The following is a 19,583-nucleotide window of genomic DNA, read 5'->3' on the forward strand; positions in this document are numbered from 1 at the left end:
GGACTTGTAAATGAAATACCAGTTGTTATATCAGCTGAGAGGAGAGGTTTTTTAGGCATGGTCGACCGATTGCTTTTGGAGCGGAGGTGATAGGAGATGATTATGAAAAGAATTATAGATGGCTGGAGTATGTCCATATAGAAGCACCGAGTGAAGGCAGTCCTTATAGTCGCGATATAAACTGTTTAAGCTACAGCAAAGTAAATTCACATAAAGAGCAACCTAAGGATTTGCTGATTCTCAATCTTAATGTAAGGAGCCTGGTTTCAAAGGTGGAAGAGTTTGAGTTGGCACTGTCAGGAAATTCTTTAAATCCTTATTTTATTACATTGACGGAAAATTGGATTTCAAATGATAATTTGTCTATATTGAATAAGTTGGAGAATTATGAACTGGCATCCTACTATTTGAGAAAGAATGGAAGAGGTGGTGGTGTATGTATTCTTGTTAGGAGGGGTACCAGCAATTTTGATAGTGTGAAGGGAATAAATAGACTGTCTCAGGATTTCCATTTTGAGTGTACAGCTATGAGAATTGAGTTGAGTATAGGAGGGAGATCGGTGTCATGCCTAGTAGTGGCGGTCTACAGGAGCCCAAATAGTGATTTCGATTCATTTTTAGTTGCCTTAAGAAAACTATTTCAGATTCTTGGGAAGCTTGACAAAAGTATTCAAATTTTTATTAGTGGAGACTTTAATGTCAACATACTGTCTGCTGATAAGAGGTGTCGTGATCTGGTTGGCCTTATGGAATCAAATAACTTCCATCCTTTTTTCATGGAACCAACTAGAACATCCGGAAACTCAAGTACCTGCATTGATAACATTTTTTCAAATGTACAGTCACATTTATTCAGCACAGCTATTTTGGAGCTTGGTTTGTCTGATCATAGCGCATTGTGTCTTTACAGCAATAAACATATCAAGCACTCAATTGTCATCATAAGAAGTAGATTGACCAACAGCAAGACAAGAATCAGTACGTTTAAGGAATTGTTAAGACACGAAGACTGGAGTCCTTGTCTGATGAAGAGGAACAGTGATGATGCTTACAACAGTTTTTTCTCAATTATCAACAGACATTTTTCAACTTGTTTTCCTGTTAAAACTTTCAAATCAAAAGTCAACACTTCTCGGAAAGGTTGGATGACTCAAGGGCTTATTGTTTCTTCAAGGACTATTCAGGGGCTATACTCTGAGTCAAGATGGAATGATGATCCCAATTTCAAGCTTTACTTGAAAACCTACAAAATCATTTATAAAAAGACTGTAATGGCAGCTAAAAGACTATATAATCAGACTTTCATCGTGACAGCAACAAACAAAACAAAAGCAGCATGGACAATTGTTAGAAAGGAATTAGGTTTGAAATCTTGTGCAACCAACAATATCAAGATTCGGATTGATGGAGGGGTCTCTGATAACAAGAAAAGTATCGCCAACTATTTCAATAAATTCTTCTCTTCTCATGCCAATGAAACAAATCCAACTATTAATGCTCCCAAGGCAATGAGATTCTTGAACAATGTTGGTGCTCCAAATGAAAATTTAATCTTCCAGGAGGTTACAGAAACGGAAATTCTCAAAATCATAAATAAACTTAAAAATAAAAGCTCCTCTGGTTGGGATGAGATACCGATGAGGCTGGTTAAGGAAGTTAGCCAATGTGTGGCAAGGCCACTTGCACACATCATCAATGTTGTCCTTCAAATGGGCATCTTTCCGGAAAAGCTTAAATATGCCCTCATTATTCCAATATTTAAAAAAGGAGATTCAGAGGATGTAAGGAATTTCAGACCTGTAGCAGTGTTATCTTCCTTCTCCAAGATTGTTGAGAAGGTGATATTTGAGCAGATAACAGCCTATTTGCAAAGACAGCAGATTCTTGTCAACCAACAATTTGGATTTAGAGCTGGAAAGTCAACCAAGATGGCAATTTTTGAGTTGGTAAAGGATGTGATGTTGGCTTTGGATGGTTCACACAATCCTACAGGTATTTTTTGTGACTTATCACGAGCTTTTGATAGTGTTAACCATGACCTTCTATTGAACAAACTTTGGCAATATGGTTTCAGAGGAGTCTCACATAAACTTATTTCATCATATCTTGAGGGCAGACAGCAGAAGGTACTTTTGAGAGATCAGCTTTCAGTGTATTCAGATTGGTCAAGGGTCACACTGGGTGTGCCACAGGGCTCAGTTCTAGGCCCCATACTGTTCCTCCTGTATATCAATGATCTTCCAGCTAGTGTTGACTCGAGGATGATACTTTTTGCTGATGATGCAACAGCGGTAGTGGAGCCAGAATTAGGACAAACGGTGAGAGAGGCAATCTTGAAGGCTTCAGAACCTTTAACAGCATGGTTTCAGTCAAATGGGTTGAAGATGCATCTGGAAAAGACCAACATAGTGAATTTTCATGCCTCTCATCTTGCACAAATGGAAGAGCAGACAGAGACGCAATCTGCCTTTGGGAAGTCTGTTGAGGAGGTACAATTCCTTGGAGTGAGGATCCAGAGCTCTTTGAGATGGGCTTCAGAGGTAGACCTATTGGAGAAGAAGCTGAATAAAGCATTGTTTGCATTGAGAGTGATTCGAGGGTCATCAGACATTCCAGCAGCCCTGAGTGTATACCATGCATATTTTATTTCTGTGGTTAGGAAAAGCTTAAATATGCCCTCATTATTCCAATATTTAAAAAAGGAGATTCAGAGGATGTAAGGAATTTCAGACCTGTAGCAGTGTTATCTTCCTTCTCCAAGATTGTTGAGAAGGTGATATTTGAGCAGATAACAGCCTATTTGCAAAGACAGCAGATTCTTGTCAACCAACAATTTGGATTTAGAGCTGGAAAGTCAACCAAGATGGCAATTTTTGAGTTGGTAAAGGATGTGATGTTGGCTTTGGATGGTTCACACAATCCTACAGGTATTTTTTGTGACTTATCACGAGCTTTTGATAGTGTTAACCATGACCTTCTATTGAACAAACTTTGGCAATATGGTTTCAGAGGAGTCTCACATAAACTTATTTCATCATATCTTGAGGGCAGACAGCAGAAGGTACTTTTGAGAGATCAGCATTCAGTGTATTCAGATTGGTCAAGGGTCACACTGGGTGTGCCACAGGGCTCAGTTCTGGGCCCCATACTGTTCCTCCTGTATATCAATGATCTTCCAGCTAGTGTTGACTCGAGGATGATACTTTTTGCTGATGATGCAACAGCGGTAGTGGAGCCAGAATTAGGACAAACGGTGAGAGAGGCAATCTTGAAGGCTTCAGAACCTTTAACAGCATGGTTTCAGTCAAATGGGTTGAAGATGCATCTGGAAAAGACCAACATAGTGAATTTTCATGCCTCTCATCTTGCACAAATGGAAGAGCAGACAGAGACGCAATCTGCCTTTGGGAAGTCTGTTGAGGAGGTACAATTCCTTGGAGTGAGGATCCAGAGCTCTTTGAGATGGGCTTCAGAGGTAGACCTATTGGAGAAGAAGCTGAATAAAGCATTGTTTGCATTGAGAGTGATTCGAGGGTCATCAGACATTCCAGCAGCCCTGAGTGTATACCATGCATATTTTATTTCTGTGGTTAGGTACAGCATAATGCTATGGGGAAGTTACCAGACTCTATTGGATCGAATCTTCTTGAGGCAAAAAGAGGCTGTTAGAATAATATATGGATTGGGATTTAGAGAGAGTTGCAAACCGCATTTCGTAAGAAATAATCTTCTGACGGTACCAGCAATTTATATACAGGAGCTGGTGACTTATATCAGGAAAAATAGAATTAATATTGAGGAACCCAGACACACGCATACGTATTCAACAAGAAGTAATGAAAATGATTTCCAGCTACCGAGAATTAGATTAGACCTGGTAGGAAGAGGCCCTTGGTATAGGGGTATGAAAATGTTCAATTTGCTTCCATCTTACTTGAAGGATGACACTACTAATGGATGTTTTTTAAATAGATTGAAGTATTATCTTGTCAATAGCTGCCCATACAAGGTTGAAGAACTATTCCAACCATAGATCTCTCGTTTTTTATGCCTAACTGTTTTTTGACTCAAGTAACTTTCATTCTATTATGAAACTTTTCATAGTTTTTGACGTGTTCCTATGTGTTATGATTGTAATGTTTGTAATTGTTTTATTGTATTCTTATTATTGACATGCCATGGCTTGATAAATATTGTATTTATGCAAACAAATGTGACGAATAAAGATCTTATCTTATCTTATCTATTACATGAAAATCTATTACCGTGTTTCGCCGTAAATGCGCAACATAAAAACATATAAACATTTAAACATTCAAACATTTAAACATTAAGAGAAATGCCAAACCGTCGACTTGAATCTTATACCTCACTCCGCTCGGTCAATTATACAATAAGAATAACGATATAGGTGATAAACTTGAGATCAAAAATTAAAACATGCCCATACTGTTTCATATCTCATGACATATAAAATATCGGAGCACCGAGCTTCGCTCGTTATTTATTTATTGATAAACAAAACACATTTCTTTTTAATTATTGGTAAAGAACTAACAGACACAGCCCAAACCTGTTTTATCCCCGAACTGTGATTTATACACTATAAATCGTCCAAAAAGTAGGTTATGTTCCATACACTTGAATTCAGGTAAAATCTCTAGTCCAAACATTTGGAAAAAGAAAAGCTCTAATTAGGATTTTTCACAAACCAAATTGAACAGCAAAATAACAGTCACTAATCACTTAAAACTGTGAAATAATGATTAACTTTGAAAATAATAATATACTCCAATATTTAGAATGATATACCATGTCATGTCAACAAATCAGATCATCTTGATGAAGTCGATTGAAATTTCGATCTGATTTTTCACGTGAAATAAGCTGATTGATCACACAGCTGATTTCCCACACTGGCTCACGCATCTTCTGTTATCGACAGACAACGAAATTATGATCTGTTTTTCCAAGGATGAATAATTATTATCCTTTTCATGTCCTTCAGCGAGTTTTCCGAAGGATGAGACCTTGTGCAATCGAATTTTTATATCATAAACCTTCTATGATAATAATAATAATAATAATATGTGACATGAGTGGCAAAAGAAAATTGTTTCAAATGAGCGTTCTGCCAGTGATATTGTACGGCTGTGAAACTTGGACATTGAATGAAAAATTAATAAAAAAGCTAAGAACTAGTATAAGATCGATGGAAAGAATAATGATCGGAGTGACAAGAAGAGATAGGAAAAGAAATACTTGGGTTAGGAATGAAACAAAAATCGAAGACATTGGCAAGATAATAGTAGAAAGGAAATGGAATTGGGCTGGCCATGTGGTGCGAACAAAGGACGACAGATGGACGAGAAGAATATTGGACTGGCATCCACGGAATAGGAAAAGAAGCAGAGGAAGACCTAGCTACAGATGGGATGAAGAATTCCGGCGAGTTTGTGGAGGAGTAACTTGGCAGAGAGTCGCACGGGAAAGAAAGGAATGGGAGAAGATGAAAAACGTGTACAAACAGGTCTGGCTCTACAGGGATTGAAATGTTTAAGTTGAAATTAATTTTATATGAACTCTACTAATATGATAAGATACTCATTTTATCCTAAATAGGATACCCCAGAAGATGCTGAATTGCAAAGAATATAATTTTATTGTAATTGCAATTATATTATGTATATTAAGTTTTAGAAGCAATAAAGGGTTATTTATTTATTTATTCAAACCTTCTATGTTCCAAATCTCATGGAAATCGTTAGAGCCGTTTTCGTGATCCGTTTGACATAAATAACCATGTATAAACATATAATATCGGGGGACCGAGCTTTGCTCTGGAGGATAAAAGCATAGAAAATTTGTAACGGAAGATTGAATTCATAGATTATATTTATTTAATCATTTTCTCAATCGTACAATTATTTCCACAGTTATATGAGGAGGCACGGCATGCTCATGCTCAAAACTGTCCCTTTTCAAATTTATATTACAGTCCAAATCAAAATCTAAGTTAAGCAACTATCACTCATCAAAATAACAATTTATTCACACTTCAAAAAACAAACACATCATTTTAGAAATAGTTATACTATGAATTCGATTTAGAATGATATACTATGTTTGCTACAATTTTTGTTTATATACTATGTGTAATAGAATTGGACTCAACACGAGCATTATTCGACATTAAATATGTGTCTTAGTAACAGAGATAACAGATTATAAATATTACAGCTGTTTTATCATCACAATCTTCCCCCCTTAATATCAATCGGCACTCGTGGGGTATGGGGCGAGCTGGCGAAGTGAGACTGTCGATTCTCTGCCGTCGTTGTGGCGAACAAACGCATATTCAGGGTTACTCTCGATTAATTCAACTTTTTCAACTTGCGATTCTTGTTTTGAGTTTTTTGTCATCTTCTTCAACCAAACTGGTCCAGGTGTCAATAGCCAGGTTGGTAATGGTTTTCCATTACTTGAGTTTCTTGCATGTAAAAACATCCGCTCATGTGGTGTGCAGTTGGTGATTGTGCATAATAGGGAACGAATAGAGTTAAGGGCATCGGGGAGAACTTGTTCCCAGTGACTGTTGTTCAAACCTCTCGATTTTAGGGCTAGCATCACACTTTTCCATATAACTCCATTGTACCGTTCGACTTGCCCATTACCGGCTGGATTATAGGGCGATGTTCTGCTGCTGGCAATTCCTTTTGATAGTAGGAAATTTTTCAAAGCTGATGACATAAATGATGTTCCTCTATCGGAATGTATGTAAGACGGTACACCAAAAAGAGAGAATAGTGATGTAAGGTGTTTTATTACTGTATTAGTAGTCATGTCAGGACAGGGGAAGGCAAATGGGAATCTGGAATATTCGTCTATAAGAACTAAAATATACTTGTTCCTTGAACTTGATTGTAGTGGGCCTTTGAAATCCATATTAAGACGTTCAAATGGTCAAGTTGCTTTGATAAGGCGGCCAGTTCCTTTGGCATAGCGTGGTTTCATTTCAGAACATGTAATACATTTGGAACATACTTCTTTTACATCATCTATTGAATATGGTAAGTTCTTTGTTTTGGTCCAATGATGGAGTCGAGTAACTCCTGGATGACACAGGTCCTCATGAATTTTTATCAGTTTCTTTATATCTGTATGGCATCCAACAGTGGCACAGACTCTTGATAGTGTATCTGCTGGTATATTCTCTTTTCCAACTCTATAAATTATATTGAACTTATATTCTGACAATTCAAGGCGCCATCGTTGGATTTTGTCATTCTTAATCTTGCTGGTTTGTTTATTACTAAACATGAATGAAACTGATTTCTGGTCTGTGATAAGTGTAAATTCTCGTCCAAGTAAGTAATGTCGCCATTTCCTGATTGATTCCACAATGGCATAAGCTTCTTTTTCCACTGCAGAGTGCCTAGTTTCAGATGTGGAAAGAGTTCTTGAGAAAAACGCCACTGGTCTCTCATTCTGTGTTAATACTGCTCCAATAGCGTAATCTGAGGCATCAGTTTCCAAAGTGAACGGGACTTTTTCATCAATGTGCACTAGAACTGCAGATCCTATTTCTTTCTTTAATGATTCAAATATATTTCTGCATTCTTCATTCAACGGGAAGTGAGTATTATGCACAAGTGGATGGATCTTTTTTGAAAATTCTTTTATCCATTTGGAGTAGTGTGCAAGCATTCCAAGGACACGCTTCAATTCTTTCTGATTTTTTGGAGCTGGTAAGTCAAGGAGTGGTTTCAATCGATCTGGATCGGGCTTAATCATACCCTGACCAATTTCGAATCCCAGAAAGGTTAAATTCTCCATAGATATTTTACACTTTTCTTCATTAATCGTGAGGCCATATTTTTCTGTTGCTCTCCAGAAATTTTCTAAATTTTCATCATGTTCTTCTTGGGTCCTTCCGCATACAATAATATCATCTAAATAGGCATAACATGATGTCAAATTTTCTTGTTCTATGATTTGATCAATCACTTTCTGGAAAGCAGCTACTCCATTCGTGACTCCGAACGGAATTCTTTTGAATTGATACAGTTTGTGTCCAACTTCAAATGCGGTGAAATGCCTTTCCTCAGGCAAGATTGGTATCTGGTGATAGGCAGATTTCAGGTCAATAGATGAGAATATTTTATATTGCGCTACCTTATTGGCTAATTCTTCTATTAGTGGTAGTGGATAGGCATCCAAATTCGTGAATTTGTTGATGGTCTGTGAATAGTCAATCACCATACGTTTCTTTTGGTTCTCTCTTGAAGTAACAAATGCTTGAGCTCTCCAAGAAGAATGACTATTTTCTATAATATCAGCATCTTCAAGCCGTTTGACTTCATTCATCATAAACAAGTAATCCTCTTCTGAATGTCGTCTCGATTTAGTTATTATAGGCCGACAGTCCGGTTGAAGATCACGAAACAATGAGACAGGTTCTACTGTAGCTTGGGCTAGAGCACACTTTTTAATTTCATAAGTAGGCCTTCTTGCGTCATTGTCTTCATTCAGTTGTAGTGCTGCTTTAGATCCACCGAAATCAAAAGTGATGGATGAAAAGTTCTTTAGAAAATCGTGTCCCAAAATTACACTAGCGCAACATTTGTTCAATACGATCAAAGGAAAATCATTATATTCTTCGTTCTGGAAATATATTTCACTCAAAGCGCACTCAGTTGTTTTAGTGTTGCAGGCACTTGAAGCAAATGTAATCAAATTGGAATATGGCATAGTTTTCATCTTCGATTGTACTACTAGTTTCTTATCTATAAAACTTGCTGTGCTCCCAGTGTCTAATAGTGCCAATGTATCTATTCCATTAACACGTATAGGAACAAGACATTTTGAGAGGTCAGTGCTGGTATTTGCTGCTGAAATTACTGTGGCAGATACCATTTGGTTTTTTTTATCGTTTCGTGCTCTGCATACTTTTGAAAAATGGCCTATTCGATTACAAGTTAGGCATGGTTGTCCTTTTGCTGGGCATTGGCTACTATCAGTATGATTATTATAGCCACAAAATCTGCATTGAATCTTCTTTTGGTAAGAATTACGGACTAAAGTCGTTTTCTCGGTATTTTTATTCTCGTTTGCTAGGACTGTGTTAACATATTCTGAACTGGTTTCGTATTCTTTAGCAATGTTTTCAGCATTCTCTAACATTCGTGCTTGTGAGATAGCGTCTTGCAAAGTTAGCGATTTCATTTCGAAAAGATGTTGTCTGATTTTCGATGATTCTAATCCGGAGATGAACGCGTCTCGGATATATTCACTTTTGTTATCGTCAGCCGTGACTGCTTGAAAGTTACATGGTAAACTTAGCCGTTTTAGTTTATTATAGAATTGATCAATTGATTCTCCATGGGTTTGTTTTGCTTTAGATAAGCAGTAACGTGCATGTACTACATTTTGAGGTTTTATAAAGCTTTCTTCAAGAGTTGTTATAGCTTCTTCAAATGATATACAATTGCAAATACTTTCAAAAATATTCGGTGACACATAATTGATCAAAACATTCAATTCATCCTTTTTCGGGATTGAACTGTTTTTTAAGAAGTTTAAAAATGTTACCTTCCAATGTCTCCACGTTTTCGGTGCTTCATCTGAATCTTGGTCAATCGATAAAACTGTTGGTTTCAGTATTTTTCCAAGCATTTGGTTTTGCGAATCGTTTTCTCCTTCACTGACTAAATCTTGACGTTTACTCGTTTTTCTTTTCGGGCCCATTTATTTTATTTTTAATGTCGAATAAATTGTAATAGAATTGGACTCAACACGAGCTTTATTCGACATTAAATATGTGTCTTAGTAACAGAGATAACAGATTATAAATATTACAGCTGTTTTATCATCACACTATGTATCACTAACAGCATCTAGTTACTACTTTGGACTTTCTGAAGAAAACATTTTTTCTAAAAGAAGATAAATGGACGAAAATAAGTTTTCCTTGCTGATTTTCTTCTCGTGAGACCAGCTGAATGATCCCACACATGAACTTGTTCACTCACTTCCATTACGGTATCGACAGACGACAAAATTTCCAGCTGTTTTCCCAAGAACGTATTTATCCTTTTAATGTCCTTCAGCGAGTTATCTTAGGGTTGAGACCTAGTGCAATCGAATTTTCATATCATAAACCTACTTCGTTCCAAATTCCATGAGAATCGTTGGAGCCGTGTTCGTGATCCATATGTCACATACAGACATATTATATATAAATATCTAAACATATAAACAGAAATTGCTCGTTTAATAGTATAGGATAAACAGAGCACTATTCTTTAAAATGATTGGGGAAGAACTAACAAGCACAGCCCAAAACTGTTTCTTTCCGGAATTTTGATTTATACACTTCAAATAGTCAAGAAAGTAGGTTATGTTCCATACACTTGAATTCACGTTTATATTTTAGTCTAAAAATCTGAAAACAAAAAAGTTCTAATTTAGATTATTCACAAACCAAATTTAATACAAAATAACACTCACTAATCACTTAAAATTTTCAAATAATGAATAACTTTGAAAATTATGATATACTCCAGTTAAGAATGGTTATCATGTCAGGTCAACAAATGAGATTATTTTGATCAAGTCGATTAATATTTCTAGAAAATATTTCTCGCTGTTTGATTACACAGCTGGAAATAATTATTTTTCTCTCCCACACACGCATCTTCTGTTCCGACAGACGACGAAATTATCATCTGTTTTTCCAAGGATGAATAACTATTATCCTTTTCATGTCCTTCAGCGAGTTTCCCAGGGATGAGTTTTTGTGCAATCGAATTTTTTATATCATAAACCTTCTATGTTCCAAATTTCGTGAAAATCGTTAGAGCCGTTCTCGAGATCCGTTGGACATAAATAACCATATAAATATTCAGATATAAAAATATAAAGTCGACTTTTCAATCGATTCTGATCGACAAAGGAGATGTTACTGCATGATAATCGATTGAAAACTCGAAATCGATATTTTTGACCCTAGTGTCTATTATTGTCTGCCCTGAACATTTTACTCTTCCGACAATTGGTCCCTTTTCGCTTTCCACATCACGTATATTATACAGAAATTCCTCGCTTAATATAGTAGGATATACTCATATGAACATATAAACTAGTAGTTCTGTGAACAGTAAACCTCACGCAATATTCTCATCCACAAGTACCTGATTGAAATTATAGACCTTATGGAAATACAGCAATAGACTGGCTTCTCCACACATCTGTGTAATCACTTGTCAGCTGATTTATGATGAATAGTTCTATAGTCTGATTTTTACTCTAATATTGGCGTATGAAGGAGGCTCCTTTTTCATGTTATATCATCCTTGAAATGCAAAATTTTTAAAAACCTTGTATATACGTCGACGCGCAAATAAAAAAGGAACATACCTGTCAAATTCCATGAAAATCTATTACCGCGTTTCGCCGTAAATGCGCAACATATAAACATATAAGCATTTAAACATTTAAACATTAAGATAAATGCCAAACCGTCGACTTGAATGTTAGACCTCACTTCGCTCGATCAATAATAGGATATAATCATATAACCATATGAATGAATACAGAAATTGCTCGCTTGATATAATAGGGTATAAGGTATACCATTAAATGGTCACTGATTGTCACTGTACTTTTCAAACGCGTCGTGAGCTGACACAACTGGGTCTGTCATTCAACTAACGACTACAATGCGTTGATAAAGAGTGGAAGAAAAGGAACTGAAAAAGGAGGAAATAGCAACCTACTTAGTTTGACCAAAATACTCATTAATAATTGGTGAGAGTCTGTCAGACACTGCTTATACACCAAGGGCTAATGGGGTATTTGTTTTTTTTTTTGAGACCCAGTTTCATATTACACTGCTTCTCAAACGTTTTCAAATTGTTGATGGATCTATATAGAATTCTTCCCACAAGCGGTGGTCAGCACATACATTCGAGTGAATGGCAAATTGAAATCCTGGCTTCACGAGCTGATATTCAATGTGTCCAGCTCATCATTATCCAGTAAGGAATGTTCCATGATTGGTAATAACTGGAAATCATGTGGTTCACCTAACTGGACGCTGATATTCCTGAAATGTACGAACTATTCGAAATATTGCACAGTCATGCTGAATTGATTGTTAACTCATAAACTGATCATCAACTCCTATAAGACTTGAAATAATATATCACCTATAATATCATAATATCGGGGGACCAAGCTTTGCTCTGGAGTGTAAAAGTTTATATTTATTTATTCATTCATTTTTCTGTCGTCAATTTTCACAGTTATATGAGAAGGCAAAAAAAGAATGTCCCTATTAAAATGTTTATTACAGTCCAAATCAGAATCTAGGTTGAGCTACTAGGTTAAGCTAGCTATTTACTCATCAAAATAACAATTCATTTACACTTCAAAACACATAAACACATCATCAATATTACAAATAGATATATTATGAATTCCATTTAGAATGATATACTAGGTTTGCTATACAATATTTGTTGATATACTATAGTCTATACTACTCGTGCTTCGCGCTCGGTAGGGGGCTTCGCCCCCTGCAGCCCCAGAAGGATGGGTTAGCAGCCTCCGCGCTTCGCGCTCCGGCTGGGAGGCGGGCTTCGCCCGTCCAAACGTCTTTTATGACTGTATAGTGTTGGGTGGCGTACTATGTACTATTCTACACTAACAGCATCTAGTTACTATTCTTTACTTTCTGAAGTAGACATGTTTTCTAAAAAAATAGAAATGAACGAAAATAAGTTTTTCTTGCTGATTTTTCTTCTTGTGAGATCAGCTGAATGATCCCACACATACACTCGTTCACTCACTTCGATTACGGTATCGACAGACGACAAAATTTCCAGCTGTTTTTCCAAGAACGTATTTGTCCTTTTAATGTCCTTCAGCGAGCTATCTTAGGGTTGAGACCTAGTGCAATCGAATTTTCATATCATAAACCTACTTTCTTCCCAATTTCGTGAGAATCGTTAAAGCCGTTTTCGAGATCCGGTCACATACAGATATATAAACATCTAAACATTAAACATCTAGACATATAAACAGAAACTGCTCGTTTAATAGTATGGGAAAGAAAAGAACTAGCTTAAAATGATGCACGGGATAGAGAATAAACGAATGTCGCATCATTACTTCCAAACCAAGGAATTGATGAACATGGAAATTTGCATGAAGATTCTTAATATTCATCGAGAATGGTTATCCTATTATATTAAGCGAGCAATTTCTGTTTTTATATATCTGGTTATTTTCATATCTGGCTATTTTTATATCTGGTTATTTATGTTTTACGGATCTCGAAAACGTCTCTAACGATTTGGAACATAGTAGGTCTATGATATAAAGATTCGATTGCACTAGGTCTCATTCTTTGGAAAACTCGCTGAACGACATTAAAAGGATAATTCATCCTTGGAAAACAGATGATAATTTCGTCGTCTCTCGATAACAGAAGATGCTTGTGCCTGTGTGGGAGAGAGACAGAATTATTTCCAGCTGTGTAATCATAATCAATCAGCGAGAAATTTTATCTAGCTGAACAATTTAATCGATTTGATCAACATAATCTAATTTGTTCACATGACATGATAATCCTCCTAAACTAGAGTATTAAGTATTGAAAATTATTTTCAAAGTTGATCATTATTTGACAATTTCAAGTGATTAGTGAGTGTTATTTTGTTATTCAATTCCGTTTTTAAATAATCTGATTCATAATTTTTCTTGTTTTCAAATGTTTGAACAGAAAATTGAACCCGAATTCAAGTGTATGGAACATAACCTACTCTCTGGACTATTTTTATAGTGTAAAAATCAAAATTCGGGAAAGAAACAGTTTTGGGCTGTGCCTGTTAGTACTTCCCCAATCATTTTAATGAACTGTGTTCGGTTTATCAAAAGTCAATAAATAAATAACGAGCGAAGCTCAGTGCCCCGATATTAGACGTAATCACTATTCTAGAAGTTTCCAGTACGTTGAGTTTTCATTTCATCAAGTTTTCAATTCTCCAAGTTTTCAGTTTGTTATACTTTGCTTGAGAGTGGTCATTGATTAAATAGTGCGCTCAACGGTTTTATCTTCTATCTTCTTTTATATTGTATTTTTGATATTATCATATTGCAGTGAATGATACATTTATGAAGGGACAGTTTATCTCTTAGTACTCTTCAACATATTTTTTTTCTCTTTATTATAAACATTTATCAAGTTTTTATATAATTTTAGCTAGGCTCTAAGCTACTCTTTCTTTATTTTCAGTGTGATGGTGCCTCAACACGTTTTTTCAAATGAGGTTACCTAACCACTTTATATTATTGTTTTGTAATGTTTTGTGTATTATTTATTATTGTAAATTGTAAAGTGTGTCAATAAATGAACTAATGAACTAACACCCTCGATCTATATCTATATGTATAAGGGAATGAATTGGCATATGGGATACGGTATACGGAATAGGAAATACTTTTTGTGTAGTTGAGGAGTTGATATTGTGGTAAATTCAAATTGAATGGAAAAGACTAAGATATTGTCAAAAAACCACTGATTCATTGATAATTAGAAAGACCGGTTTCGGTTATTACACCATTGTCATTGCCGAAACCGGTCTTTCTAATTATCAATGAATCAGTGGTTTTTTGACAATTTCTTAGAATAGGAAATACATGTTTGACTCATCATCGCGTCTGAACTACTGAACTGATTAACTTGAAATTTCACATAAAGATTCTCTATTTGCTGAGAATGGTTTTAGCCCTAATTCAAACTCTTCAAGATTCAACTCGGTTAAGTTTTCAGTTTATCAAGGATTGAAATAGACCTCAAGGATTGAATAGATCGTTGCACTAGCTACCTGCTAATAGATTAATTTGATATTGATAACATGGAGAAGATATCCATGAGCGATAATGTTCTATGAATAAGGAATGAATATGGATGGAAAAACAGAGAGTGGGAGTGAGATAAGTGAAGAGAATTCCTCCTCTTCTTCCTCTTCTTGTTCTTGTTGTTGTTGTTGTTGTTGTTCTTCTTCTTCTTCTTCTTCTTCTTCTTCTTCTTCTTCTTCTTCTTCTTCTTCTTCTCATTCTTCTTCTTCGACTTCTTCTTCTCCTTCTTCTTCTTTACCACCTCTTTCTACTCCACCACCTCCTCATGCTCCTGCCTCTCCTGCTCATCATGCCACTTCTCCTCCTCCTCCTTCTCTTGCTCTTCCTTCTCCTCCTCATCCTCCTCCTTCTCTTGCTCTTCCTTCTCCTACTCATCCTCCTCCTGCTCCTCCTGGATGAGGCGGAGAAGGAGGAGGTGGAGGTGGAGAAGGATGAGGGTAAAAAGGAGAAGGAGGTGGAGTAGGAAGATGCGAAGGAAGCGGAGAAGGAGGAGTAGTGGAAGGAGTAGGGGGATGAACAGGAAGAGGAGAAGGTGGAGGAGATGGTGGAGTAGGGGGAGCAGCAGGAGGCGGATAAGGTGCAGGAGAAGGTGGAGGAGAAGGAGTAGAAGAAGAAGAAGAAGAAGAAGAAGAAAAAGAATAAGAAATAGGAGAAATAGATGTAGAAAAAGAAGTAAGATGAAGGAAGGAGAAGGAGATTGAAAACTGTGGAGATTTGATAAAGTTTGAATCTCACTGAAGATTGTGGGACAGTTTGCCGCTTTATTGATGGGAAAAGAGGAGAAGAAAAAAGGAAAAATGTAAAGGAAGATGAAAAATGAAAAAAAAAATCGTTGGTAGATAGACTATCACAGTAGATAGACAGCATTGATAAAGTTGGGTGCAAACATCATATCCACAAGGAAAACTGACAGTTTCAAGTGATCTGCACTGCAATGGGAAAAATGCATGCACAGAGAATGCAATCGTCTGGGAAGAAAAGCATGAATAAGAAAGAAGAAAAAGGGGAAAACTAAAATGGTGTGAGGCAAAATTATACGCGGTCTATGCTGTGGTTGGTCTTGCATGAAAATTGCTCAGAATGGTTTGTAAGGAAGAAGTGAGAGAGAGTGAGAGAGAGCGAGAGAGAGCGTGAGAAAGAGAAGAGAGAGAAAATGGTGTGAGAATGGTGGTGAGGTGGCACAGTTTTGTGAGAGCAGGAAGAAGAAGTAGATGAAGAAGTGCAAAAGATCTTTATTTCCTCATAGCACGTCTCTTCCCGGACATACACCGATTGCGCCCAGCGGTCAAATGGTAGTGATATATGGCTCCTACACCGATTGCGCCCAGCGGTCAAATGGTAGTGATATATGGCTCCTACACCGATTGCGCCCAGCGGTCAAATGGTAGTGATATATGGCTCCTATACACAAGTACATTATTTACGTCGTGACGTCATCACTGCTAGTCAATCTTGTTCCGCTCTCGCACTCTCTCTTTCTCCCTCTCTAGTAGTAGCAGAATGGACAAGACGAAACGACCTCAGACTCAACCTAACCAAAACACAACCCATAATTATTGGTTACACACGTTTAGTAAACAATATCGACTTCAACTAGATACATTAAATAACTGTTGATGGTAATGTGATTCCCTACTGCAGCTCAGTGAAAAACCTGAGCATCATTATGGATAAAAACCTTGACTGATCAGAACAAGTCAATAAAACCTGTAGAAAGGTTTTCTCAGCAATGCATTCACTTGAAAAATTACAAGATGTCTTTCCCAGAAGTATAACGATTATTACTTGCCCAATCTCTGATTCTTCCACATTTCACGTACTGCAACTCCGTCCTCAATGACATGCAAGTTACACTCAATGATAAAATGCTGCGCTGCCGAAATTATTGTCTACGTTTTGTTTACTCTCTTGAACGCCATGAACATATCACCCCAGCACACATTGCTAGTTCTACCCTGAAGCTTTCCGATCAGAGACGTTTCAGAATAATCAAACTTGTTAGAGATACTTTAAAATATGGCAATCCTAATTATTTCAAAAATGATTTTAAATTTGTTATATATACTTTATAGATTCATGAATTCATTCTCAATAGACCACATAATCCGAGAAAAATATAAAATTCACTATTTGGGGCCGGTTTCCGAGCTCGGGATTCAGCCAAGTTCTAGACTTTAACCGGCTTTGAGCTCTGGAGTCAGAAAATTGGCTTTCCGAGTCAGGCTTGAACGTAGTCGAGGACTTAAAATAATAGACACTAGAGTTTAGAGATCACATTAGACTCTGGAGTTTATAATTTCGCTTTCCTAAGTAAAGGGCTCAAGACTTATAGTCCAGGACTTTGATCAAATCCTCGTCTCTTTCTGAGTCGATGGTTTATCGAAAATTGTTAAGTCCAGATCTTGAAACAGCCTGTTTTTAAACCCTCGACAGAAGTAGGGTTTGAATTTAAGTTGTAGACTCAACTAAGCTAACACAATTGAGTTATTGTTTTGGAGTAGATGAATAGCCAAGTAGGTGTCATGGAATACCTAAATTATTTGGATTAGTGCATCTAAATTCATAATTGACCGAGCGATGTGAGGTCTAAGATTCAAATCGACGGTTTGGCATTTCTCTTAATGTTTGAATATTTAAATGTTTATATGTTGCGCATTTACGGCGAAACGCGGTGATAGATTTCCATGAAATTTGACAGGTATGTTCCTTTTTTAATTGCGCGTCGACGTATATACAAGGTTTTTGGAAATACTGCATTTCAAGGATAATATAGAAGGAAAAAGGAGCCTCCTTCATATGCCAATATTAGAGTAAAAGTCAGACTATAGAATTATTATTCATCATAAATCAGCTGACAATTGATTGACACAGATGTGTGGAGAAGCCAGTCTATTGCTGTATTTCCATAAGGTCTATAGTTTCAATCAGGTAATTGTGGATGAGAATACTGCGTGAAGTCTACTGTTCACAGTACTACTAGTTTATAGTTTGCAAGTTTGTTTTGGAATGAAGTTCTCTCAGAATATTATGCGTAAACTCACCTTATCTTATGACTGTCATATTATAACCTAAATTATCAAGAAAAAAACACAAGAATGCCTGGGAATTGTATCATGATTTTTTTAAAATCAGTGTTATTTGTAATATGAATAATAAAATGATACATCAATGTTATTCGAGACAAAAATACGTTTATAAACTAATTATTTATACTTTTTAATCCTGGATCACTGACAATATGATCAATAATAGCAAAACGTAGAATGAAATGTCTATTCATGTTCCAAAAAAATAGTTTTTTCTTTGAAATAGAAATATCAGTATGTTAGTATATTATTATTACGAACTTTTCGTAAAACTCCTCTAATAACACAGCTAACCAAAACAAAAAGCTTCTGCGCTTGTGTATTACAATGCAACGTATTTTTTACACAGTTCTTCATCAGCTGTCTCCAATTGCCAAAATAGCAACAATGAAGTATTGTGATTTTCCCTCATGTTTACTCGTAGTCCAGCACTTGACTCGAATAAGTCGATAACTCAATAGACCACGGAGTTTTGAAGATAAACCTGTGACTCAGAAAGTCGATTTAAACCCGAGCGCTTATTTTAGTTTTGGACTCAGTAAGTCGAGAACTTATAGATGCCGAGCTCGGAAACAGGCTCTTAATAGTGATTGTCTTCAAGTTTATTAAAATATTAGAAAATTATTGAAAATCATGGGTATTGTGATTATAAATAAGTTGGAATGTATATGTACCACAGCCCAGTGCTATATTGGTGAACAATTAGGTTAATATAAGTTTTGTGTGCACTGACCTGGTAGAGCAGGAACCACCTTTGCTGCCATTTATTGGTGTCAGCCCGTCGCTTGTGCAGATAGCCGGCCACACTCCTGTCGGCGTGTGCTCGTTCGGCCAACGCACACAATTGTGTGTCCTGCACACGGATCACACCCCTCTGCATACGTGGACTCAGCATTCGCTGCAACACACACAAGCAATATTCATTAGAAATATGTTATTGACCGAGCGAAGTGACGTCTAAGATTCAAGTCGACGGTTTGGCATTAATTTCTCTTAATGTTTAAATGTTTAAGTGCTTAAATGTTCAAATGTTTGAATGTTTGAATGTTTGAATGTTTGAATGTTTGAATGTTTGAATGTTTGAATGTTTGAATGTTTGAATGTTTGAATGTTTGAATGTTTGAATGTTTGAATGTTTGAATGTTTGAATGTTTGAATGTTTGTATGTTTGAATGTATAGATGTTTGAATGTTTGAATGTTTGTATGTTTATATGTTGCGCATTTACAGCGAAACGCGGTAATAGATTTTCATGAAATTTGACAGGTATGTTCCTTTTTTAATTGCGCGTCGACTCATATACAAGGTTTTTTGAAATTTTGCATTCCAAGGATAATATAAAAGGAAAAAGGAGCCTCCTTCATACGCCAATATTAGAGTAAAAATCAGACTATAGAATTCATCATAAATCAGCTGACAAGTGATTACACAGATGTGTGGAGATGCCAGTATATTGCTGTATTTCCATAAGGTCTATAATTTCAATCAGGTACTTGTGGATGAGAATACTGTGAGAGGTTCACTGTTCACAGAACTACTAGTTTATTATAGCTTCAACTATAGTGATATTCAA

The 19,583-nt window shown here is 36.3% G+C and overlaps 1 protein-coding gene across 1 annotated transcript in view; it reads right to left on the reverse strand.

Moving 5' to 3' along the window:
• The window catches only part of LOC111054087 (ras-specific guanine nucleotide-releasing factor 2-like), a 432,594-nt gene that overhangs the window by 371,890 nt on the left and 41,121 nt on the right, over positions 1-19,583 (reverse strand). Inside the window, exon 3 of the mRNA XM_039435485.1 lies at positions 18,745-18,909. Coding sequence (XP_039291419.1) covers positions 18,745-18,909 — 165 coding nt within the window. The remainder of the gene's footprint in view (positions 1-18,744; positions 18,910-19,583) is intronic.

The sequence above is a fragment of the Nilaparvata lugens genome, chromosome 9 (genome assembly GCF_014356525.2).
Source record: "Nilaparvata lugens isolate BPH chromosome 9, ASM1435652v1, whole genome shotgun sequence".
NCBI classification, from domain to species: domain Eukaryota; kingdom Metazoa; phylum Arthropoda; class Insecta; order Hemiptera; family Delphacidae; genus Nilaparvata; species Nilaparvata lugens.